General features: G+C 45.8%; 1 protein-coding gene across 2 annotated transcripts in view; it reads right to left on the bottom strand.

Annotated features, from left to right (window-relative positions):
- The window catches only part of RPGRIP1L (RPGRIP1 like), a 451841-nt gene that overhangs the window by 166881 nt on the left and 258930 nt on the right, over nt 1-26030 (bottom strand). For both annotated transcript variants that reach the window (XM_063945288.1, XM_063945289.1), the window contains one exon: nt 13673-13818. In XM_063945288.1, coding sequence (XP_063801358.1) covers nt 13673-13818 — 146 coding nt within the window. The remainder of the gene's footprint in view (nt 1-13672; nt 13819-26030) is intronic.

Raw genomic sequence — 26030 nt, 5'->3', positions numbered from 1 at the left:
GAGAATGTGTTACCATAAGATCCTCTGAACTTACCACAAACCAGGTAAAACTGCTCTAGGTGGGCATCCAGTGCCCCCTATGGATTCAAAGAAAAGGATTTACCTGGTAAGTACCAAAATCCTATTTTCTTTTTCATCCACTAGGGGTCACTGGAGTACTCTTGGGACGTACCAAAGCTTCCCCCGTGGGCGGGAGAGCAGTTTGGCACCTGTAACACTAGGCGGCCAAAGCTAGATGCTGATGCCGCAAACGTATCAAACTTCTAAAAGCGCACAAACGTGTGCACTGACGATCATGTAGCCGCACGGCAAAGCTGCATCGTAAAAGCCCCACGACCAGCTGCCCACGAAGTTCCCACAGAACGTGTGGAATGAGCTGTTACTGATGTAGGCGGCTGTAACCTAGCATGAAGGTAAGCCTGACGAATGGTCAGTTTAATCCATCTGGATAAAGTCTGCTTAGAAGCTGGCCAACCCATCTTGGCAGCATCATAGAGAACAAACAACGTATCCGTCTTCCGAACTGTAGACGTTCGGGATACATAAACGCGTAATGCGCGTACCACATCCAAGGTTCCAGAATTTCCTGTCAACACAGGAACTACTATTGGTTGATTGATGTAAAATGATGACACTACCTTTGGTAAGAAAGTGGGATTCGTCCGAAGTTCCGCTATGTCATCATGAAACACCAAATACGGTGGCTTGCATGACAAGGCACCCAAATCTGAAACACGCCTTGCCAAAGGCTAGTAGAAAAATTGTTTTCCAAGTGAGAAACTTAATATCCACTTGTTGTAAGGGTTCAAAATATGAAGACTGTAAGAAATCTAAAACCAGATTCAAGTCCCATGGCGCTGTGAGTGGAATGAATTGAGGCTGTACTCTGAGGACACCTTGCAGAAAAGTGTGTACCGACGGCAATAGAGCCAATCGTCTTTGAAAGTAAATTGACAACGCAGATACCTGCACCTTTAGTGTAGATAAACGCAGTCCTCCATCTAACCCCGTCTGTAGAAATAACAAAAGACGGGATAACTTGAAAGATGATGTCGGAAACTTCCGATCTTCACACCAAGCTATATAGACACGCCAAATTCTGTAATAATGAGCTGCCGTAACCGGCTTCCTAGCTCGTAACATGGTTGGTATAACCGATTCTGGAATGCCCTCTCTTCTTAAGAGGGCGGTCTCAACAGACACACCGTCAAATGCAGCCGCGCTAAATCAGGGTAAAGGAACGGACCCTGTTATAACAGGTCCGTACGTAGTGGGAGCGGCCAAGGATCGTCTGCGAGTAGTCCACGGAGATCCAAGAACCAAGCTCTCCGAGGCCACTAGTATTACTGTGACGGACTCTCTTTTGATCCGTTTTAGCAACAGAGGGAGCAGCGGAAGCGGTGGAAACAGATACACGAGGCTGTACGGCCACGCGATGGTGAGAGCATCCACTGCCTTTGGATCTCGCGTTCTGGACACATACTGGGGCGTTTGGTGATTGTGGCGAGATGCCATCAGGTCCACTTGGACCAACATGTGAAACAACTCTGGATTTAATGCCCATTCTCCTGGATGAAAATCCCGACGGCTGAGATAATCCGCCTCCCAGTTGTCCACTCCCGGAATGAACACTGCCGACAATATCACTTGGTGATGCTCGGCCCAATTGAGGATTCGAGCTACTTCCCGCATTGCCATGCGGCTTCTCGTTCCTCCTTGTTTGTTGATGTATGCGACCGCCGTCGCATTGTCTGACTGCACCTGAACAGTCTGAGACCGAAGCATGTGCACTGCTTGTCGTAGCGCATTGTAAATTGCCCAGTGTTCCAGGACATTTATAGACCGCAATCTTTCGTGATCCGCCCAGAGACCCTGGAGCTGACAATTTTGAACTACAGCTCCCCAACCTCTGAGAGTCGCGTCCGTCGTTAGAATTATCCAATTCCAGGCGCCGAACCATTTCCCTGCGGTTAGATTGTGTACTTTGAGCCACCAGAGTAGAGACACTCTGGCCCGTGGCGACAACCTCACCCTGTGGTGAATTTGCAGATGCGAGCCCGACCACTGTGCGAGCACATCCAGTTGAAAAGGATGTGAGTGAAATCTCCCGAACTGAAGCGCTTCGAAAGCCGCCACCATTGTGCCTAAGAGGCGAATGCACAAATGTACCGAGACTGTGCGTGGCTTGAACACTAATTGTACCAGATGACGAATGACCTGTACTTTCTGTTCTGGTAGGTAAATTTTTTGATTTACCGTATCGAGAATCATACCTAGGAATTGAAGTCATTGAGACGGAATCAGATGTGATTTCTTGAAGTTGACCATACAACCGTGCTGAACCAGTACATTGTACGTTAGCAACGGATGTTGGAGGAGCATCTGTTGAGACGGAGCTTTGATGAGCAAATCATCCAAGTATGGAACTATTATCACTCCCAGGGATCTGAGATGAGCTATCATCACAGACATCACCTTGGTGAATACCCGAGGCGCTGACGAGAGGCCAAACGGTAGAGCCTGAAACTGGTAATGGTTCTGCCGTATTGCAAACCGCAAGAACCTCTGATGAGGTGGCCAAATCGGAATGTGTAAGTACGCATCCTTGAGATTCAGTGCAATCATGAATTCCTGTAGCTCTAAACCTGCAATTACTGACCGCAGAGATTCCATCTTGAATCTGTAGTAAGTGACGTGCTGATTGAGACCCTTTAAGTTCAATATTGGCCTGACCGAGCCATCCGGCTTTGGTACCACAAACAGACTGGAATAATAACCCTGACCTTGTTGGTGTACAGGGACCGGAATCAAAACTGCTGCATCCAGCAGAGACTGAATGGCAATTTGCAGAACCGCCCTCTTGTCGTCCGACACAGGCAGTCCTGTCTTGAAAAACCGCAGTGGCGGGAGACAGTCGAACTCTATTTTGTAACCTTTTAACACTAAATTGCGGATCCACCCATCTGTGGACGTCTGGAGCCACGCCAACTGGAACTTCTGAAGGCGTGCTCCCACAATTGGAGATCCGAGATGGGCCGGGAGCCAGTCATGCCACTGGCTTGTCGGTGACCTTAGCGTCCTGACGACTGGTGTTGGTTTGTTGGAAACCACGTCCTCGACCTCGTCTACCAGGCGTGGCTGTTCCTCTGCCACGCCCGCGAAAGGACTGAGGTCTAAAGGCTTTGAACGCAGGTCCAGAGTATCTCCGTCTAGGTACTGTTGGAAGCAATGGTAAGAAAACAGACTTTCCTCCCGTGGCCTCAGAAACCCATTTGTCCAATTCAGGACCAAACAACTTCTCGCCACCGTAAGGTAACGCCTCTATACCTCTTTTGACCTCCACCTCCGCTTGCCAAGAATGCAGCCAGAGTGCTCGTCGTGCTGTAACTACCGACGATGAAAGGAGAGAAGTGAGCTGACAGACGTCAGTAGAAGCTGTACATAGATAATCAGCAGCTTCCCAGATTTGATCAGCGAGAAGTATAAGGTGATCGTCACGTAGGGCAGACTAGAGTTCTGTTATCCATACCATTAGCGCCTTAGTTACCCAAATGCCAACCAACCGAGGTCTAAGCAACACTCCTGCTGCTATATACATGGACTTTAGCATAGCTTCTATTTTACGATCCGAAGGGTCTTTAAGCGTAGTAGCAGTTGGTACTGGTATGGTTAATTTCTTTGTAAGTTTAGACACAGGCGAATCCACCAATGGCGGATTCTCCCATGTAGCTGTCATAGACTCTGGAAACGGGTAACTAGACTTAAATCTGCATGGTATAGAAAACCGTTTATCCGGATTCTTTCGTGTTTCTAGTAACATCTTATTAAGAGATTCCGAAACAGGAAAACACATTGGAGTTCTCTTTCGTTTAGTAAAGACGACTTCATAATTTGTCAGAGGCTCCTCAGTTTCTGTAAACCTCAGAGACTGACGCACCACTCTGATGAGATTATCAATGCCCGGGCTGTCAAAATCGTCACTATCTGACTGCTGGTCTACTTCGCCCTCCTCACCGTCATCTTGCGCAAAGAGGTCTGGCATAGAATCGTCCGAATGCAACATAGCAGAGACTGGTAAATCATAAGACAAATGAAATTTATCCCTTCTACCCAAAGTGGACTTGGACTTTTGGTAAGGCTGAGACCCCTCCGGTAGTTCTAGCGGTCTCACCCTAGACTCAGATCTTGACACTTCCCGCTCTTGTCGAGTGGCGGCCAATTCTGATTGCAATCCAGCCAGGACATCTGCTAGCATAGCCCATGGAGGGTCCGGGGATGAAACCGGCTTTGAAACCGGAGCCGAACTTGTATTCGTAGCTGAATCCACAAAACATACAGTACAAGTGGTAGATCCATCCGGTAACACACTCTTACATGGCAGTGAAACTGCTTTTTTGTTTTTGCTGGTGCCTTACTCATTATGCAGACAGACAACAAAAATACAAAGACAGACAACTTGCACGACTCAGTAAAAAAGTACTAAGGTGTCTCTATATATATATATATCCGGCCAAGTGCAGTGCACGCCAGTCTATATGAAGTCTGATTCCAAATTCCCACTAACACCCCTGCGCCTTACGGTGGAGTAGAGATGTACAGGACCGTTCTGGAATCACAACAGGAAGAAAACAGGAAACATGGTTAAAATGCCCCCATGCTTACAGTATAGACAAAGTGCAGATTATAACCTTCCCAAACCGATATAACCAGCAATAATCCTGTTATCTAATAACCCATGCAGCATTCTGCTGCTGCTATGGGCACACTTCTCCCCCTTTGTGTCTGTGCTCCCCCCCCCCCGTGCTCCGTGTACCGCTGTCTATTACACAGAGCCGGGGCTTACATGCGGGGTTCTGAGGTAGAGGGAGCCGGGGAGTGGTAGCGGGAGCCGGGGAGCGCGCTGCACAGAGCCGTGCTATGTATGGAGAATGCGGCCGGCGCGGCTCTGTGAGCGGCGGGAGGGAGCACATAGCAGCGGTTGGCGGCGGGCGCTCACAGCGGTGGTGTCCAGGAAGCTGCGGCGGGCGGCTCGGCACACACAAACACAGTGTCCCCACACAGCGGGGTGGCAGCGTGAGCTGACCGCCCCATCCCCAACATACCTGGACTCCTGTGGTGAGGGGCTATGACGGGGCTTCTTCTCCGTCCAGCCTTTCCTGCAGGTTGTCTGCACGTGGTTGTGAGGGAGCTCTTTTTAGAGAGGCCCGACACGCCACAGCTGCTTGTAGCAGCTTCCACTATCCCGGACCCACGCCTATTGGAAGGGGGGAAGGGATGTGGAAAATGTTGTAAAAAGAAAAAATCTAAATTAAAAATAAAATAAGAATTTACTTACCGATAATTCTATTTCTCGTAGTCCGTAGTGGATGCTGGGGACTCCGTAAGGACCATGGGGAATAGCGGCTCCGCAGGAGACTGGGCACAAAAGTAAAGCTTTAGGACTACCTGGTGTGCACTGGCTCCTCCCCCCATGACCCTCCTCCAAGCCTCAGTTAGGATACTGTGCCCGGACGAGCGTACACAATAAGGAAGGATTTTGAATCCCGGGTAAGACTCATACCAGCCACACCAATCACACCGTATAACTTGTGATCTAAACCCAGTTAACAGCATGATAACAGAGGAGCCTCTAGAAAAGATGGCTCACTACAGCAATAACCCGATTTTTGGTAACAATAACTATGTACCAGTATTGCAGACAATCCGCACTTGGGATGGGCGCCCAGCATCCACTACGGACTACGAGAAATAGAATTATCGGTAAGTAAATTCTTATTTTCTCTGACGTCCTAGTGGATGCTGGGGACTCCGTAAGGACCATGGGGATTATACCAAAGCTCCCAAACGGGCGGGAGAGTGCGGATGACTCTGCAGCACCAAATGAGAGAACTCCAGGTCCTCCTCAGCCAGGGTATCAAATTTGTAGAATTTCCTGACCAAGTAGCTGCTCGGCAAAGTTGTAAAGCCGAGACCCCTCGGGCAGCCGCCCAAGATGAGCCCACCTTCCTTGTGGAGTGGGCATTTACAGATTTTTGGCTGTGGCAGGCCTGCCACAGAATGTGCCAGCTGAATTGTACTACAAATCCAACGAGCAATAGTCTGCTTAGAAGCAGGAGCACCCAGCTTGTTGGGTGCATACAGGATAAACAGCGAGTCAGATTTTCTGACTCCAGCCGTCCTGGAAACCTATATTTTCAGGGCCCTGACAACGTCTAGCAACTTGGAGTCCTCCAAGTCCCTAGTAGCCGCAGGCACCACAATAGGTCGGTTCAGGTGAAACGCTGAAAACCACCTTAGGGAGAAACTGAGGACGAGTCCTCAATTCCGCCCTGTCCGAATGGAAAATCAGATAAGGGCTTTTACCGGATAAAGCCGCCAATTCTGACACGCGCCTGGCCCAGGCCAGGGCCAACAGCATGACCACTTTCCATGTGAGATATTTTAACTCCACAGATTTAAGTGGTTCAAACCAATGTGACTTTTGGAACCCAAAAACTACATTGAGATCCCAAGGTGCCACTGGAGGCACAAAAGGAGGCTGTATATACAGTACCCCTTTTACAAACGTCTGAACTTCAGGGACTGAAGCTAGTTCTTTTTGGAAGAAAATTGACAGGGCCGAAATTTGAACCTTAATGGACCCCAATTTCAGGCCCATAGACACTCCTGTTTGCAGGAAATGTAGGAATCGACCCAGTTGAAATTCCTCCGTCGGGCCTTACTGGCCTCGCACCACGCAACATATTTTCGCCAAATGCGGTGATAATGTTTTGCGGTTACATCCTTCCTGGCTTTGATCAGGATAGGGATGACTTCATCCGGAATGCCTTTCTCCTTCAGGATCCGGCGTTCAACCGCCATGCCGTCAAACGCAGCCGCGGTAAGTCTTGGAACAGACAGGGTCCTTGCTGGAGCAGGTCCCTTCTTAGAGGTAGAGGCCACGGATCCTCCGTGAGCATCTCTTGAAGTTCCGGTTACCAAGTCCTTCTTGGCCAATCCGGAGCCACGAATATAGTGCTTACTCCTCTCCATCTTATAATTCTCAGTACCTTGGGTATGAGAGGCAGAGGATGGAACACATACACTGACCGGTACACCCCCGGTGTTACCAGAGCGTCTACCGCTATTGCCTGAGGGTCCCTTGACCTGGCGCAATACCTGTCGAGTTTTTCCCAACGGTTTATAATCATGTGGAAGACTTCTGGGTGAAGTCCCCACTCTCCCGGGTGGAGGTCGTGTCTGCTGAGGAAGTCTGCTTCCCAGTTGTCCACTCCCGGAATGAATACTGCTGACAGTGCTATCACATGATTTTCCGCCCAGCGAAGAATACTTGCAGCTTCTGCCATTGCCCTCCTGCTTCTTGTGCCACCCTGTCTGTTTACGTGGGTGACTGCCGTGATGTTGTCCGAATGGATCAACACCGGGTGACCTTGAAGCAGAGGTCTTGCTGAGCTTAGAGCATTGTAAATGGCCCTTAGCTTCAGGATATTTATGTGAAGTGATGTCTCCAGGCTTGACCATAAGCCCTGGAAATTCCTTCCCTGTGTGACTGCTCCCCAGCCTCGCAGGCTGGCATCCGTGGTCACCAGGACCCAGTCCTGAATGCCGAATCTGCGGCCCTCTAGAAGATGAGCACTCTGCAACCACCACAGGCGAGACACCCTTGTCCTTGGTGACAGGGTTATTCGCTGATGCATCTGAAGATGCGACCCGGACCATTTGTCCAGCAGGTCCCACTGGAAAGTGCATTGATGTACTGAGACTTAGCTCGGTTATAGGAGGTTCCCGACTAGCTCGGATAACTCCCTGACTTTCTCCTCCGGGAGAAACACCTTTTTCTGGACTGTGTCCAGGATCATCCCTAGGAACAGAAGACGAGTCGTCGGAATCAGCTGCGATTTTGGAATATTGAGAATCCAATCGTGCTGCCGCAACACTACCTGAGATAGTGCTACACCGACCTCCAACTGTTCCCTGGATCTTACCCTTATCAGGGGATCGTCCAAGTAAGGGATAACTAAAATTCCCTTCCTTCGAAGGAGTATCATCATTTTGGCCATTACCTTGGTAAAGACCCGGGGTGCCGTGGACCATCCAAACGGCAGTGTCTGAAACTGATAGTGACAGTTCTGTACCACAAACCTGAGGTACCCTTGGTGAGAAGGGTAAATTGGGACATGAAGGTAAGCATCCTTGATGTCCCGACATCATGTAGTCCCCTTCTTCCAGGTTCGCAATCACTGCTCTGAGTGACTCCATCTTGAATTTGAACCTCCGTATGTAAGTATTCAAAGATTTTAGATTTAGAATCGGTCTCACCGAGCCGTCCGGCTTCGGTACCACAACAGTGTGGAATAATACCCCGTTCCCTGTTGCAGGAGGGGTACCTTGATTATCACCTGCTGGGAATACAGCTTGTGAATGGCTTCCAAAACTGCCTCCCTGTCAGAGGGAGACGTCGGTAAAGCCGACTTTAGGAAACGGCGAGGGGGAGACGTCTCGAATTCCAATTTGTACCCCTGAGATATCACCTGAAGGATCCAGGGGTCTACTTGCGAGTGAGCCCACTGCGCGCTGAAATTCATTGAGACGGGCCCCCACCGTGCCTGAGTCTGCTTGTAAAGCCCCAGCGTCATGCTGAGGGCTTGGCAGAGGCGGGAGAGGGCTTCTGTTCCTGGGAACTGGCTGATTTCTGCAGCCTTTTTCCTCTCCCTCTGTCACGGGGCAGAAATGAGGAACCTTTTGCCCGCTTGTCCTTATGGGAACGAAAGGACTGCGCCTGATAATACGGTGTCTTCTTATGTTGAGAGGCGACCTGGGGTACAAACGTGGATTTCCCAGCTGTTGCCGTGGCCACCAGGTCTGAAAGACCGACCCCAAATAACTCCTCCCCTTTATAAGGCAATACTTCCAAATGCCGTTTGGAATCCGCATCACCTGACCACTGTCGTGTCCATAACCCTCTTCTGGCAGAAATGGACAACGCACTTACACTTGATGCCAGTCGGCAAATATTCCGCTGTGCATCACGCATATATAGAAATGCATCTTTTAAATGCTCTATAGGCAATAATATACTGTCCCTATCTAGGGTATCAATATTTTCAGTCAGGGAATCCGACCACGCCAACCCAGCACTGCACATCCAGGCTGAGGCGATTGCTGGTCGCAGTATAACACCAGTATGTGTGTAAATACATTTTAGGATACCCTCCTGCTTTCTATCAGCAGGATCCTTAAGGGCGGCCATCTCAGGAGAGGGTAGAGCCCTTGTTCTTACAAGCGTGTGAGCGCTTTATCCACCCTAGGGGGTGTTTCCCAACGCACCCTAACCTCTGCGGGAAAGGATATAATGCCAATAACATTTTAGAAATTATCAGTTGTTATCGGGGGAAACCCACGCATCATCACACACCTCATTTAAATTCTCAGATTCAGGAAAACTACAGGTAGTTTTTCCTCACCGAACATAATACCCCTTTTTGGTGGTACTCGTATTATCAGAAATGTGTAAAACATTTTTTATTGCCTCAATCATGTAACGTGTGGCCCTACTGGAAGTCACATTTGTCTCTTCACCGTCGACACTGGAGTCAGTATCCGTGTCGGCGTCTGTATCTGCCATCTGAGGTAACGGGCGCTTTAGAGCCCCTGACGGCCTATGAGACGTCTGGACAGGCACAAGCTGAGTAGCCGGCTGTCTCATGTCAACCACTGTCTTTTATACAGAGCTGACACTGTCACGTAATTCCTTCCAACAGTTCATCCACTCAGGTGTCGACCCCCTAGGGGGTGACATCACTATTACAGGCAATTTGCTCCGTCTCCACATCATTTTCCTTTGGGGAGACAGAGGGAGAGTTTGCCAGCACACACCAGAGCGCTATATATATATACAGGGATAACCTTATATAAATGTTTTTCCCCTTATAGCTGCTGTATTTTTAATACTGCGCCTAATTAGTGCCCCCCTCTCTTTTTTAACCCTTTCTGTAGTGTAGTGACTGCAGGGGAGAGCCAGGGAGCTTCCCTCCAACGGAGCTGTGAGGGAAAATGGCGCCAGTGTGCTGAGGAGATAGGCTCCGCCCCCTTCTCGGCGGCCTTATCTCCCGTTTTTCTGTGTATTCTGGCAGGGGTTAAAATTCATCCATATAGCCCTGGGGGCTATATGTGATGTATTTTCGCCAGCCAAGGTGTTTTTATTGCTGCTCAGGGCGCCCCCCCCTAGCGCCCTGCACCCTCAGTGACCGAAGTGTGAAGTGTGCTGAGAAGCAATGGCGCACAGCTGCAGTGCTGTGCGCTACCTTGGTGAAGACAAGATGTCTTCTGCCGCCGATTTTCCGGACCTCTTCTTGCTTCTGGCTCTGTAAGGGGGCCGGCGGCGCGGCTCTGGGACCGGACTCCATGGCTGGGCCTTTGTTCGATCCCTCTGGAGCTAATGGTGTCCAGTAGCCTAAGAAGCCCAATCCACTCTGCACGCAGGTGAGTTCGCTTCTTCTCCCCTTAGTCCCTCGATGCAGTGAGCCTGTTGCCAGCAGGTCTCACTGAAAATAAAAAACCTAAAACTAAACTTTTCACTAAGCAGCTCAGGAGAGCCACCTAGTGTGCACCCTTCTCGTTCGGGCACAAAAATCTAACTGAGGCTTGGAGGAGGGTCATGGGGGGAGGAGCCAGTGCACACCAGGTAGTCCTAAAGCTTTACTTTTGTGCCCAGTCTCCTGCGGAGCCGCTATTCCCCATGGTCCTTACGGAGTCCCCAGCATCCACTAGGACGTCAGAGAAAAATATTCAAAAAGTAGTGTGGATAAGCTCCACACAGACTTGTTGCTACTATGAGCACAGAAAAAACACTGAGGCACTCTGGGATATGGAGGGGAGGAGAGTTCTAAATTTAACTATTTTCAGTGCCTTGTTCCTACGGAAGCCGTCCATATCCCAAGAGTACTCCAGTGACCCCTAGTGGATGAAAAAGAAAAAACATCCTCTAACTTGAGACAATATGGATTTCTGGTTAGTGAAAATTCAGCCATGGAACTCATGTGTCTGTGAAGTCTCTTGGCAATGCACCGAGAATCTGCCTTGAACAAGAGATTGTCCAGATAGAGTATAATCATTTCCCCTCTAGACTTTAGGAGAGCCACCATGATGGCCACGATCTTTGCCAACACACATGAAGAGGGGCAGAGCTCAAACCTGAAAATTAGTAGCACTGAACAGCAAACCTGAGTCTGCATTAATTTCCAGGTTGGAATATGCTAAACATAATTGACATCCATGGGTTAAATGTACTCATCTCGTTCCATATTTTTGATTATGGATCTGAATGATACCATCTTGATCCTGTCCACCCGAACATGAGTGTTGAGTGCTATGAAGTTCAAATTGGGCTGAAATGATCAGATTATTGTACCAAAATATAGAACTGAACAAAAACTTAGGATTTTCACCCATGTGGTGTGTAAAGTACGAATATCTCCGCAAAACGTCTGGCGCTTATTCTGATCTACAGTAACGGTGGTAAAAAAATATTGCCTGAGCTTGGAGATTGATGAATCCACTTTAAGTACAATTGAAGCACTAATCCCAGAAGAGTAGCAGACTGTTCATCTGACAGTTTGGCAAATAGTTTCTTCATGGAAGAAGCCTATTTATGTTTACTTCACTGCTGTCCTCCACAAGGATCTGAGAAATGCAGCGATGGCCTGGATCTCTTTCTTTACCAGTGAAATGAAAGGACAGAAAATGGGAACCCCAACCATAGAAGACCTATTTCTGCCTGTTGCCTGGTTTATAATCTTGTCCAACTCAGGGCTGAATGAGACATCCCCTGAAAAAAACGTAGAGAGTCCAGAGTCTTTTTTGGCTCTATGTCTGTCTTCAAAACTTTGAGACAGAGTGCTCAGTAGGCTGAGACCACTGAAGTAGTTATTCTTGCTAAAATCTGCCCAACACCCACTAAAATATAATTTAGGGAGCTGCTAACTCCTGGTTAAATGAGATAAATGTCATCATGACAAGAATCATTCTGTGGAAAAGGTGGAGCGACTGATCTTTTTTTCCTACATAGAAATATAGAAATAGGGAACTCAATCTGGTGCGCAGAGCTGCCGAAACAATATAATGCACCAAATCGGGTGACTCCCTCACCCCAATACTATACAGAAAAAACAATATTGTGTTTAAAATATAGCACAGGCGCTCACATGTACAGATTCTTTAACACAGGGAAAAATCACAGTTCAGTCAGAAAATACTAAAAGGTAGTATTGATATTAGTTACGTTCCTGTAGTAGATTTAACATCCAGCATGTAATCCCATCATTTGAATGGCGCTGTTCGCTCCTCTGGAATTTCCTTTTTCTCACAATGTCAATCGTGATAATCATAAAAAATAAAGAATATCGAAATCTCGTGTAGCACGTTCTTTTAATAATACACAAACTAAAAACAAAACACTTCGTAAAATGTACTAGACATAAAATTGTGGTCCTACAGTAGATCTAGGACCACAATTTTATGTCTAGTCAATCTTATGAAGTGTTTTGTTTTTAGTTTGTGTATTATTAAAAGAACGTGCTATACGGGATTTCGATGTTCTTTATTTTTTATAATTATCACGATTGACATTGTGAGAAAAAGGAAATTCCAGAGGAGCGAACAGCGCCATTCAAATTATGGGATTACATGCTGGATGTTAAATCTGCTACAGGAACGTAACTAATATCAATACTACCTTTTAGAATTTTCTGATGGAACTGTGATTTCTCCCTGTGTTAAAGAATCTGTACATGTGAGCGCCTGTGCTATATTTTGCACAATATTGTTTTTTCTTTTTTCCTACAATCAGGGGATGAATGGCGAGCTGCATGAGGTCATAAATAAAATGCGCTAATGATTTAGCACAGACAGGTTCTACCAGATCAGTGGCAACCCCTGCAGGTCCATGTGACACATTACGGTTTCATTAATGCATTTGGTACTTATGGTAAAACTTGCACTATGCAAATATAATAATAGTTACTATTTTCCTGAACTCACTTTAGTAGAACCAAACTGTGTGTCCAACTGAGTTGTAGCCATAGTGTGAGAACATCTGAATATTTTTCAAAACTAGACCAAAAAAAGGACAGCTATCTGAGAGGGTGGCGTGTCACCTTTTACTTTCTGCACAAGATATGAAATTCTGTTAAATATCTCTGCTACAATTTTTCTTCTCATATTGCTAGGACATTCTTTATAGAATGATTGTATTTTTCTGTAATTACTATACTGAGAGTGTACAGTATGTGGCACTACACAAAACAAACTGTAAATAGTACAGTGGCAATCAGTATAATTGCCTACAAATCAATAATTGACATTAATTTCTAAATAATTGTCTGCTTTACCTCTACAGTGCATCTGAGAATTATCGGCTTTCGTTCAGAGAATGGTCATATTTCCCAAAAAAGCAAAGAGGGGTAGTGCTACTGTATAAACCCATAGATACAATGGAGGCGCTTACTGAGCCATAATTTCAATTTAGGTTTTCTTTTACTGAAGGGCAACTTACATCTTATCTGGCATTGTCCCCTTTCTGCATTTGTCACTGTAATCATGTAATGCATTGGTGGATTTGGTAAAAAAAACAAATGCTTGCAGAGTTACAGTTAGAACACCAAGTACAACAAACCTCTTTCTCTCTGCATTCTGTCAAGAAGCTCCTTTTTATCTGCAAGGTCTGATTTAAGGGCCGCCTCCAGCTGGGCAATCTGAATTTTCAGCTGCTGCTCCCTCGACTTCCGCTGCTGCTCTCGACTATTGCTCACTTCAAAAGCACTGCAAATAGAATACAAATAGGGATCATATATTAGCAAAGATATCAAACTGGAAATCGCTCAATGTTAATCCTGAAATGTGTTAAAAGCACCTTTTAAAAATCCTGTACTTATACTATTGCAATCCATATCAATATTGACAGAATCAATATGGTATTTTGTAGGTACAATATACTGTATATACCAGCAAAAATTACCTAGTAATGTGTTGGGCTTAATAGAAATTGTACAGACCTGATACAGTGATATACAAAAAGAGGATTTTGGTACTTACCGATAAATCCATTTCTCTGAATCCACTCGGGGACACTGGAAATCTCAGACATCTGGGGTGTAAAGGATGAAGACCGGAGGTACCACAATCTAAAAAAAATTATGCACAGCTGGTTCTTCCCCCTTCACGCCCCATAATCCCTCCAGTTTGAAAAGATGACAGAGAGAAAAGGGAACATAAAAATTGAAAGCCATACGGGAAGGAACCAACCGTACCAACACGTCAAACAGCAACCAAGAACTATGAACATAATACTCAAACTGTTTGAACTAAATTTAACAAGAACACGCAGGTTGACAGCACTGCGGCGGGCGTCCAGTGTCCCCCAGTGGATTCAGAGAAATGGATTTATCGGTAAGTACCAAAATCCTCTTTTCTCTTTCATCCACTAGGGTACACTGGAAATCTCAGACAGTTGGGGCGTCCCAAAGATACTCCCATGGGCGGGAGTGCTGTCCGAAGCCTGAAGAACCAAATGTCCAAACTTTGCATCTCTCGATGCAAACGTATCAAACTTATAAAAACGAGTGAACGTGTGTGCTGATGACCACGTTGCTGCTCTGCAAAGTTGGGTAGTGGAGGCTCCTCTGGGTGAAGGAATGGGCCTTGTGACAACAGGTCTTCCCACTGTGGCAGTTTCCAAGGATCTTCCGCCAGGAGTCCCCTCAGGTCCAAGTACCAACTCCTGTGAGTCCAATCTGGGGATATTGCCTCAAATACCTGTGGATGTAGACACCATTCCTCTGGATGCATTTCTTGACGACTGAGGTAGTCTGCTTCCCAATTTTCCACTCCTGGAATGAAGGCTGCCGACAGGATTATGTTGCGCTTTTCTGTCCAAGACAGAATCTTTGTGGCTTCTTTTAAAGCCATGCGGCTTCTTGTTCCTCCTTGACGGTTTATGTATGCTGTCGCCGCCACATTGTCCGACTGCACTCTCACATGCTGAGCCCATACTAGGTCTTCCGCCAGAAAGAGTGCATTGTAAATGGCTCTTAGCTCCAGCACATTTATTGGGAGACTGCTCTCCTGCGGTGACCATCTTCCCTGAAACTGATGGCTGTCCATTACTGCTCCCCATCCTCCGAGACTGGCATCTGTCATCAAAATTTTCCAATCCTGTGGACCGACCGCCAAATTAACAAGGTCCTGGTCTGGGGCGACAAGCGAATCCTTCTGTGAAGAAGTAAATGCATGCCTGCCCCCTGTGCAATCAGATTCAGCTGAAAGGGTCTGGAATGCAGTCTGCTGTATTGGATCGCTTCGAAGGATGCTACCATATTTCCTAGAAGCCTAACACAAAGATACAGAGAGACCGTCTGGTTCTGTAGAACCTGACGTACCATTTCCCTTATGTCCCGAATCTCGTCTTCTGTGAGAAACACCTTCAGTTGTATTGTATCTAAAATGAGGTCCAGGAACTGAATCCTCTGCGTTGGTTGCAGATTGGATTTCTTGAAAATTATTATCCAGCCGTTTCGAATCAGAAACTGATGAGTGATCTGAGCATCCTGGATCAACTGGTCCTGAGAGGAAGACTTGAGAAGAAGGTTGTCCAGCTACAGTATTAACGTTATCCCTAACGATCTCAATTTCACTACCATGACTGCCATGAACTTTGTACTTTGAACTCTCTGCGCTGATGATAGGCCGAACGGAAGGGCCCTGAATTGGTAATGATTCTTGCCCACTGCAAACCGTAAATAGGCTTGGTGTGGGGTCCAAATTGGGACATGGAGATACGCATCCTTTATGTCCATCGACACCATGAACTCCCGTTCTTCCAGTCGAGCAATAACTATTGATTCCATCTTGAATCTGTACGTTGTCAGGAATTGATCTAACACCCTTGCATTGAGGATTGGTCTGACTGATCCATCCAGTTTTGGCAATACAAAAAGACTTGAATAAAAGCCCCTTCCTCTTTGAGAAGTTGGAACAGGCATAATTACTTTCATCTGAAGTAACTTTTGAATAGCCATGTCTAATGCCTTTGCTTTCTGAGGGCACAGAGGAAGGCCTGTCGTAAAGAACTGACTGTGAGGCCGATTCAGAAATTCTATTTTGTAAACTTGGGAAATTACATTGTTGGTCCAGACTTCTGGTAAGGTTTCGGCCCAAGTGTTCTGAAACCCTTCCAACCGTGTGCCCACCATAGGAGACCCAAGGTGAGCTGGCAGACCATCATGCCACGGTCTTGTCAGTAGGTTTCGGGTCCTGTTTTCGGGCTGTGGACTGGGAACGGCCTCTGCCTCTGTTTCCACGAGCTTGACGGCCAAAACTTCTTCCTCTAGCTCAAAAGGATTGAGACCTAAAAGAATTGAACACTGGACCAGAGTCATTTCGTAGATTTTCCCACTGTTGCTTGCGAAATCCACTTGTCCAATTCTGGCCAAAATAAAGCTTCCCCTACAAAGGGGATCGCCTCTACCACCTTCTTGGAATCAGAATCCACTTGCCATTCTCCGAGCCACAGAATCCTTCTAGCCGATATAGCAGAAGCCGAGATGCATGACGCTATCCTGCTAGCATCCTTTGTACCTTGACAAATGTATGTAGCCGACTCACGGATATGTTCTGCTAGCCAAACTATTTCTTCCTGGTTGTTATCTTCCGCCACTGCCTGAACAATCTGACCGGCCCTTGCTACAATAACTTTATTAACCCAAGCACTGACAATCGTAGGTCTGTGTGATGCTCCTGCAGCCACAAAGATAGATTTTAGTGCCGTATCCAATTTACGATCTGACACATCCTTCAGTGTCCTCAAGTTCGGTATAGGTAATATTGTCTTTTTCGACAGTCTAGCCATGGAGGCGTCCACAATCGGTGGGACCTCCCACTTAGACATGACACCCTTGAGCAGTGGGTAATTAGTCGTGAATTTCTTTGGAATTTGGAAGCGCCTATCTGGCTGCTTTCATGCTTCTCCCATTTGATTCTGGAGAGTATGAAGAATCTGAAAAACTGCTGTTTGCTGTTTCTAAGACTCAAATAAGTCAAATACTTCAGGTTCCTTAACCTCTTCCTCCTTGAAGTTAAGCACCTGCTTTACCGCTTCAATAAGGGAATCTAACCCCTTGACCTCAGCGTCCTCCTCCTGAGGACTGACATCAAATATTGCCTCAACTGACTCTCCCTCCTCCTCATCTATGAGACCCTCCTCCTCCTATACTGATTCTTCTTGCAGGATAGGGAGGGGTCTCTTTACTGCTTTACGCACATTCTTTTCCACCTGTGCGGGTGGAGTTATTCTAATTAGGAATTGCTCCATAGTCTTGGAAAAACCCGCAGCCCATTCTAAATGTTGCTTGCAGGATTCCACCATTTCCTTAGAAATATCTGCCAGGGCATGTTCCCATGACCCAGACGGACCACTGCTCCCAGGTTGAGCGTCCAACATTAGTGCTCTTTTTTTCACATTTTGAACATACACAGCAAGTTTTCGTGGTCTTGGTTGGTGCTATAGACATGTTAAAGACACACACGCCAAATAGCAGTACTTTCACCCTAGTAGAATAGGAAAAGAAAGACTGTAGGGATATAGGGAACAATGAAAAATTGGGAGTCTCAGAGCTGGAATGAAATTTTGCACACAAAATAAATAAATAAAAACAAAAGTAAAAAATAAAATCTGTATATATATATACATATATATATATCCAAGGGTGCTCCTGCACTCACATCTTAGAGATGAGACATAGACACGGGTGCTTCCAATAGACCATAAGGTCCACTATTTAGAGAAAATGTCCACAAAGTGGGGATGCACTCTCGCTGTGTAGAAACCAATCAATCAGAACAGTCACATGTCACTGTAGTTTTTAATGTCAACGTTTCGGCCTGTTGACAGGCCTTTCTCAAGACCGGTGAAACAGCAGATCAAATATTCAATAGTAGTAGCAGAAAAAAGATAAATATCTGTAAGGACAATAATAACAATCAAAATCACAAGCCTCACCGGTCCCTGGGAAACCACACACCACAATATTAAAACAATTTAAAAATTGTCACCAATTAAAATAGGTGTACACTATATTAGATTGTCACCCATGTGAATATCCTCCACCTAATAAATTGCTGATAACCCATACCTGTCACATATCATCCAACCTCATACAATATCAACTTCATATGATATCATATAGGGACGTCTCAGACAAGCGACACAGAACTCACTGTCCATACCGCTGGGATACAAAAGGGGCATAGAACCTAATTAGAATTACCACTCTAACAGCACCAGCTGATGTGTTGTCAACCTTATATGTAAACAAAGGAAGAAGGAGATTACCTAATAAAAACAGTCATCCTCACATTTGGATGCAGCCAAAGCTGTAAATATTCACAATGCTGCAAAAAAATCAAAGTCAATCTCAGACAAATATGTATAATCAGAGTTAACCATAAAGACAAGCTAAGGGATAATCACCAACTTACTCAGGACTGGAGACGTCATGTATGTGACTGCATGACTCTCCTGACTCCAGAGTGTGCTTAAATACCGCGCCGACCGGAAGTGACGCGGTACCAGGAACTTATTAACAAAACTCCAAACAAATCCTCCAGGGCACATAAGACTATTATCTATAGTCACAGTGCCCATCAGCGGGATCAAATCCACAGCCAGCATGGGTCTCGCAGTCCCCATAAATCATCTACAGCCGTGGGTAACAAACCCGCGGGTCAGGGACAGGAAGCCGCGTCATCGTGCGTTCCACCAAGGCGGAAGTGATACTCCGGTGCGTTCCACAGCGGCGGAAGCGCCGTCAAACGTTCATTTCTCCAACTAGGGGCAGATCAACAAAGTACCAGCATAACATAAATCAAAGACCATATTGGAGGGTTATCATAGGTGGGCAACATTTCAATCTGGCCATTGTATATCCTATATGAAGATTCTATCCGTATGATTTAATCTTCATGTACTATCTATAGCCGCCAGCTAATGGACACATGTTAAAGCTCCGTACAAGCACTGCCCCCAGCCGCCAGCTATTGGACACATGTTAAAGCTCCATACAAGCACCGCCCCCAGCCGCCAGCTATTGGACACATGGCTGAGGAGTGCGCTGTGATTGGCCGCCAATGCAACTAGCACCTGGGTCCCCGCTCACACAGGGAGACGCTGGCGGACACTACAATGCCAGGCTCCGGAGAGTGCAGTAAGATGCCTGTGCGCTCCGTCCCCTGGCAGTGCGCCCCGCTTCATACCTGCCCTCACCCCGCGTCCCTGCTTTATGTAGGGAGTTGGGGATACTCTGTACCACGGGGGCAGCAGCAGTGGCTACTTTCCATCACACCCATGGGCAGCCAATCACAGCGCACCCTTCAGCATGTGTTCAATGGCTGGCGCCTGGGGGCGGTGCTTGTACGTCGCGTTAACATGCTGCTGCTGCCTTTTCTGCGCTCACTATGTATGTACTGTTATCACAATGTACTGTTATGTGTTCTCCTATTCTCTCCTATATATTTGGCCAGTGTGTTCTCCTATTCTCTCCTATATATTTTGCCAGTGTGTTCTCCTATTCTCTCCTATATATTTTGCCAGTGTGTTCTCCTATTCTCTCCTATATATTTGGCCAGTGTGTTCTCCTATTATCTCCTATATATTTGGCCAGTGTGTTCTCCTATTCTTTCCTATATATTTGGCCAGTGTGTTCTCCTATTCTCTCCTATGCTTCTCCTATATATTTGGCCAGATCTGTAACTTGACTCCGCCCAGCGTTGTGACTCCACCCAGCTTTAGCAATGAGTCACAAAGTCACAGATCTGTCCTAATATATAGGAGATACCTAACTCCATCCCACCCACAGCAAACCCACGGCTGCCCCTACACCACCTACGGACCCCCTCCACCATCTACTGCACCCCCTACACCTACACATACCCCACCCAATGAACCCCAGCCTCTCACCCGCCCTCGGCACCACCGGACCCCCAACACCACCCGCAAGCACACCCACCCCTTACCCACCCACAACGCTTCCAGAACCCTCTCACATCCACGACAGCCTTGCACCGACCCCTCCCCCACCCCCTCCAACACTACCCCACCCACATCGCATCCAGACCCCATCCACCACCCCCACTCCCCTGCCCCTCCCCCACCCACACCACCTCCTGCCCCCCTCTCCCATCCGCACCCCCCCCCCCCGGCATCCACCCCCCTCCACCCACAGACACCCTCCCCCATACGCGGTCACCCCTACACCCGCTACATTCTGTACATCGTGCCCTGCTGCCACTGTTCACACCCACTAAAGGGCCTACGCCCCCTTCACCATCAAACGCACTTTCGTCGTGCACTATTTACCCACTCACACAACTACGTGCAGGGGTTACGGGGGCGTAGCCCCTTCCGACAGTGTGAATTGCGCCCGTAGGGCGCGATGAATCACCTAGTATATATATATATATATATATATATACATATATATATATATATATATATATATACATACACCAGCCTACATTTACAACCTTGACACAACTAACTGTTGAAACAGCTGGAGTTGGTCGGTGTTGATCCTCCTCCGCAGGACCTGTCAGCAGTGTCCTTTGGAAGAAAAAATTATAAACTCTTATTAGTTTATTTTATTTTCCAAAAGATCTGTTCGTAGAGCTTGCAGTGCTAGGGATTACTGATAATCAAACAGGAGTTTAAAGTCTTTAGTGCAGACTGCCCCTTCAGTAACTGAACACCTATAAGTCCTCCCCCCTCAGAGAGGAGTTCCCGCTCTAACTGCGCACCTAAGCAGGACCCAAGATGGCTGCCACTGAATATTTTTATTCACCTTGCAGTCCAGCTCACCTCTGCTTTTATTAACATCACTGCTCTCCTCCTTTCTAACTCTCTAATGACGCCTCTCTTCCTCTCAGCAGATAGACTAATGACCTTGCAGCCTTGTAAAACGGGGCACCGGCCACACACATAGCCGGCAACAATCAGCGCTGTGTGTTCAGCGATCCCCTGGGTACGGTCCTTACAGGTCGCCCCGCCATCTGTGCACCGCTCAGCACCGAAGCCCTGGCCGCCAACGCCGCCTCCCTTCATTGCGCCTTCCTCTAGCTGCGCCCCCGCTGCCGTATCTGCTGACTATATAAGGCTGCTGAGGAAGCTGCTGCTTGCGCTTCTATGGGGGTCCTGCTGCCCACTCCCCTGCCCATAGTATTCACTGCGCTTAATGGGGGTAATTCTGAGTTAATTGCAGCAGCAAGTTTGTTAGCAGTTGGGCAAAACCATGTGCACTGCAGGGGGGGCAGATATAACATTTGCAGAGAGAGTTAGATTTGGGTGGGTTATTTTGTTTCTGTGCAGGGTAAATACTAGCTGCTTTAGTTTTACACTGCAATTTAGATTTCAGTTTGAATACATCCCACCCAAATTTAACTCTCTCTGCAAATGTTATATCTGTCCCCCCTGCAGTGCCCATGGTTTTGCCCAACTGCTAACAAATTTGCTGCTGCGATCAACTCAGAATTAGGCCCCATGTCAGATCTTCTGGGTGAGATGCTGATCCCTTCTGTCGGGATCTTTGTCTCATATAAACTGTTGATTACAGTATTGAGAGCCTACTCCCTCCTTTCAGCCAGGCTGGATCGGCTCATATCAATGTTTAAATAAAAGAAAATCTCTTATGGAGAAAGAGCTCCTTTCTTGTGCTGCTAACCTCCAGCACAATTTTTCAAATTGGGAGGGATTAGGTGGCGTGAAGAGGGAGGAGCCAGCTGTGCATAACTTTTTTTTAGAGTGTGCTACCTCCGGTCTACATCCTTCACACCCCAGCTGTGTGAGATTTCCACTGTCCTCTAGTGGATGAAAGAGAAATGCAAGTGCTCATAATCAATTTATTGGCCCATCACAGGTGCATCCTAAGGGAGGGGTTAATCTAGACTAAAAGCAAAACACAGAATCCCCAGCACACTGCAATGTGTCAATGTGGTCCTACACTATATAACAATAGCCTTATTTTGCGTCACATAGCTCTCAGTTTAGAAACGAGGGAGTAACTCACCTAGAAGCAGCCCAGGATTCTCCAATATAGAACTACAAGTATCAACTACTGATTTCATATTGCATAATGAAAATAATACAGTTCATAATGCCCCACAGGCTTGATAATGAAGTGCACAGAGACTCCAAAAGAACCAATTATACACATCCATAAACTTTCTCATTGAACCAGGGGAAGTTGAGTCTCTCTGGTGGCTAGCACCGACCAGCATTTTTAAGTTTTCCTTTTATATTGGTTTGTTTTATTGCAGTCTTTTTCAGCCTACTTTGAGATTGGATTTAAAGCACAGAGCACTGATCCGGTGTCGCATAAGCCTAAGCATTAAATATGTTTAACATCATTTTCTCTTAGGATGACAACCGCAGAAGAATTTTAGAGTTATGTATTCAATTTGGATGAAAAAAGGAAAGTAAAAACTTGTACAAAACTGATGAGCTTCTTTAAAGTAACAGGACTTGGAAGAGAGAGGGAAATGGCACAGAGATCACTTGTCCTAATGTTTTAGGAATTAGGCAAACATATTCTGTTATGCTGCTTCTTAAACCAAAGGCGCCTTGCATAGCCTGCGGTTAGAGAAGATGAAAGACTTTGTGGGATGAGCATGGGAATGGCCTTAATTTAGAGTCCCAACTATGTGGAGTGAAAAAAAAATTGGCATACGTTGCTCTATTTGTGGGACTGCAGTAGGAAATTAGATGTATAATACATAGGAATCCAAATTCCAGTCACTGACATGACCACAGACCCATAAACTATGCACCAAGATCTTCAATCGCCACCCAGCTCAGACCAAAAACTAGTGCTGAAATGGTGGGTTACTAGGGGAAAAAAGAAGTATCTGTCCATTTAAATGTTAAAGGTGAACCGCCGTCAAAATATATGTTTAGATAGGTTGTGTAAAAATAAATACTACTTTGGCATTTTCTACAACTTCTCGAGAGGAAGTTTAGTTTATGAAGAATTTCTCCTTAATCAACATACTAAAGCTGTGGAACACAGAGACAGATTTAAAAATGTTTTGTTTCCCCCCCTAAAACAGGGATTTGCAAAAATTAAATCTGACTTTATATTTAAAACGTATATTGTGAAGACGGATGCATACTGCAACACAGATTATGGGGGTAATTCCAAGTTGATCGCAGCAGGAAATTTTTTAGCAGTTGGGCAAAACCATGTGCACTGCAGGGGGGGCAGATATAACATGTGCAGAGAGAGATAGATTTGGGTGTGGTGAGTTCAATCTGCAATCAATTGCAGTGTAAAAATAAAGCAGCCAGTATTTACCCTGCACAGAAACAAAATAACCCACCCAAATCTAACTCTCTCTGCAAATGTTATATCTGCCCCCCCTGCAGTGTACATGGTTTTGCCCAACTGCTAAAAAATTTCCTGCTGCGATCAACTTGGAATTACCCCCTATAGGTATGTTGCCTTCAATGTTTCAGTATAGCATATATTTAAAAAGATATATATAAAAAAAAAAAAATAGATTACTGCTTGCTGGATGAAGTTATACTCTCCTGCCAGAAGCATGTGATAATGCTGATTTGATTACCTTATAACCTTCACAATAATGGGTAAGAGACACAGTACGCGATTGGCGTATGGGGTACCGTAAGGGTACGCACTTAGCGTAGCATACGCTCGGCCGTGATCGAGACGCACATGCGGCACGCTCGCTCACAGCTTACGCTTGGTGTCGAGCACGCTATAGGCGAGCGACTACCGTAATGCTACGCTACCAGCGTAGCGGACGCTCGAGACCACGAGGAGATCACGAGCGGCGCAGACGCTCACAAGATGATAATCAGTAAACCTTGAATGTAACACACAGAAAGGATACTCTTATGCTGTAAACCTTGTTCTGAAACACTGTAGCGATATAACGCTGCTTAACCTGATTAACACTAAAGCTGTTTGAGTGATCGAGACGCTCCTATTACCCTCTGCAATGTAATGAACACACAATACCGTGCTAAGGTTCCAACACCTTTACTAACAAGCTATTAGTTATATTGAAAAGGGGAAACAGTTACAAGTCATACACTACAAGCTAACATATAATTCTAACAGAATATCTAGACAGAAATATACAATAGCGTCACAATCCTATACTATAACAGAGAGAGGGAATGGCCAATACAAACAGAGAATAAGTTGGTTTGCAGAGAATTACTTACACACACTGGGAATGATCGCTGCGCAGCTTTCTGGTACCAGCTCCGAGTTAGTCAAGATGAAAACCGTTTGTGGAGAGTGAGAGAGCTGCCCAGGCTGGCTGATCTTATATACACTGAGTACAGTATACTACAAAGTGACCTATAATCTCATTGTTCATTGGACACAGGAATGTCTCCTCGTATCATAACAAAAGGCCATAGGTTAGTTTGAACAGGTGGGCTGTGACTATATCAAACTGCTCAGGTGGGAGGGAATCTGAAGATTCCCGCCGCATGGGTAATGAATCGCAAATATATGAAATGTCCAGAATCTACTAATGGCCATAACTATACACAGGAGCGATTAATCTTTACCTAACCAATACCGGATTGTTGCTGTTAAAATGTTCTTTAGTTAGGTACCAGACATAGCTGTTCAAACCCTGTCTGACCCTTCGTACCATACAAAGAGGAATTTACTCTGTCCAGCGACCATTTACATTAAACAAACTTACAGTCATTATTAAGGGGAACATTATCTATAAAACATACTATTTGGTTTTATTATTTAACGATTGAGTCGCCCGCTAGACGCACACAAACTCTACCGTAAATGCACATACCACGCGCTCGAGCGCATGGCCGAGGCGCCATCACGCGGCTGCGAGTATCCGCACGCACGGGAGAGAATGTGCACGTGCAGCAGGCACGCGCATGAGGTGAATATATGGCAACGTGTAGCATGATATTTTTCTGACTTTGACACATGCTTTTTATAAAAATGTGTGTCCTACAATCCCCAGGGGACATTCCATTGTGTTCTAGATAATAGTCACTAGATCTTGGAATTATTACAATCTATGGCTCATATTTAGTTTTTTTTTGGATGATGAATTAGTAAGGGTGCTATCAATGCATTTAAATACATGACATTTGATGGGCATAAGAAAAGTCTGTTTAAACTTTCTGTAGATTTAAAACAAGCAATATCGGATACTATATGTGCTTAACTGTATATAAAAATGTCTGCATTTATAATCAAACACAGTTGTTTGCTGCCTCTATAAAGGATTCTGAAATCTAGCTTCTATGTTTTGCAAATGTTGTAAAACCAGACAGGCATTGTAGAGTTAAAAAATATTGTCCTGCTTGGAACTGCAAGAGATTCTATGTTCTCTTCAAGTAGTGGAGCATTTTCCCCAGGGTATGCTGGCAGGAGTATATTTCATATTCCTTCCATTGAGCAGTAGGTTAATTAAAGGGTATTTTTATCTACTCTTCAGTGTCTGTCTGAGTAGAAAGTACATGCTTTACAATGCACCATTTGCCTCTGACAACTAGGATTAATGAAAAAAAACAACCCCATAAGTATGTACAAGGCCCAGCTGAGCAAAGGAATACCCAAGCTCGTCTAGAGGTTTGGAAATCCCCTCTTCCTTTTACCTAATCGAAAACCCGCCTGTAATAAGAAGGAAATTAATTCAGAATGGGCTCAGCTCAAGCAGAAAATGCAATTTTCAAAATGATTTACAACACAAAAGAGATATGGCACCTAATAGAGAATAATGATTTAATAAGATTTGCTGTACTTTATGGTTAGATGCCTAAGTCTTAATAGAGTGAGTTTACCAACTATTTAACTCTTTAATTACCAAAAGGCCTCCAGCACAGGACTGGTATATTAAAACTACATCAACTTATTGTACACTGCTCAGTTTATTTGATTAATTGTTACTTCTAAATCAGGAAGTATATAAATAAA

Source organism: Pseudophryne corroboree, chromosome 11, assembly GCF_028390025.1.
Source record: "Pseudophryne corroboree isolate aPseCor3 chromosome 11, aPseCor3.hap2, whole genome shotgun sequence".
NCBI classification, from domain to species: domain Eukaryota; kingdom Metazoa; phylum Chordata; class Amphibia; order Anura; family Myobatrachidae; genus Pseudophryne; species Pseudophryne corroboree.
The sequence above is the reverse complement of the archived record's forward strand: the minus strand, read 5'-3'. Positions and strand labels throughout refer to the sequence as shown.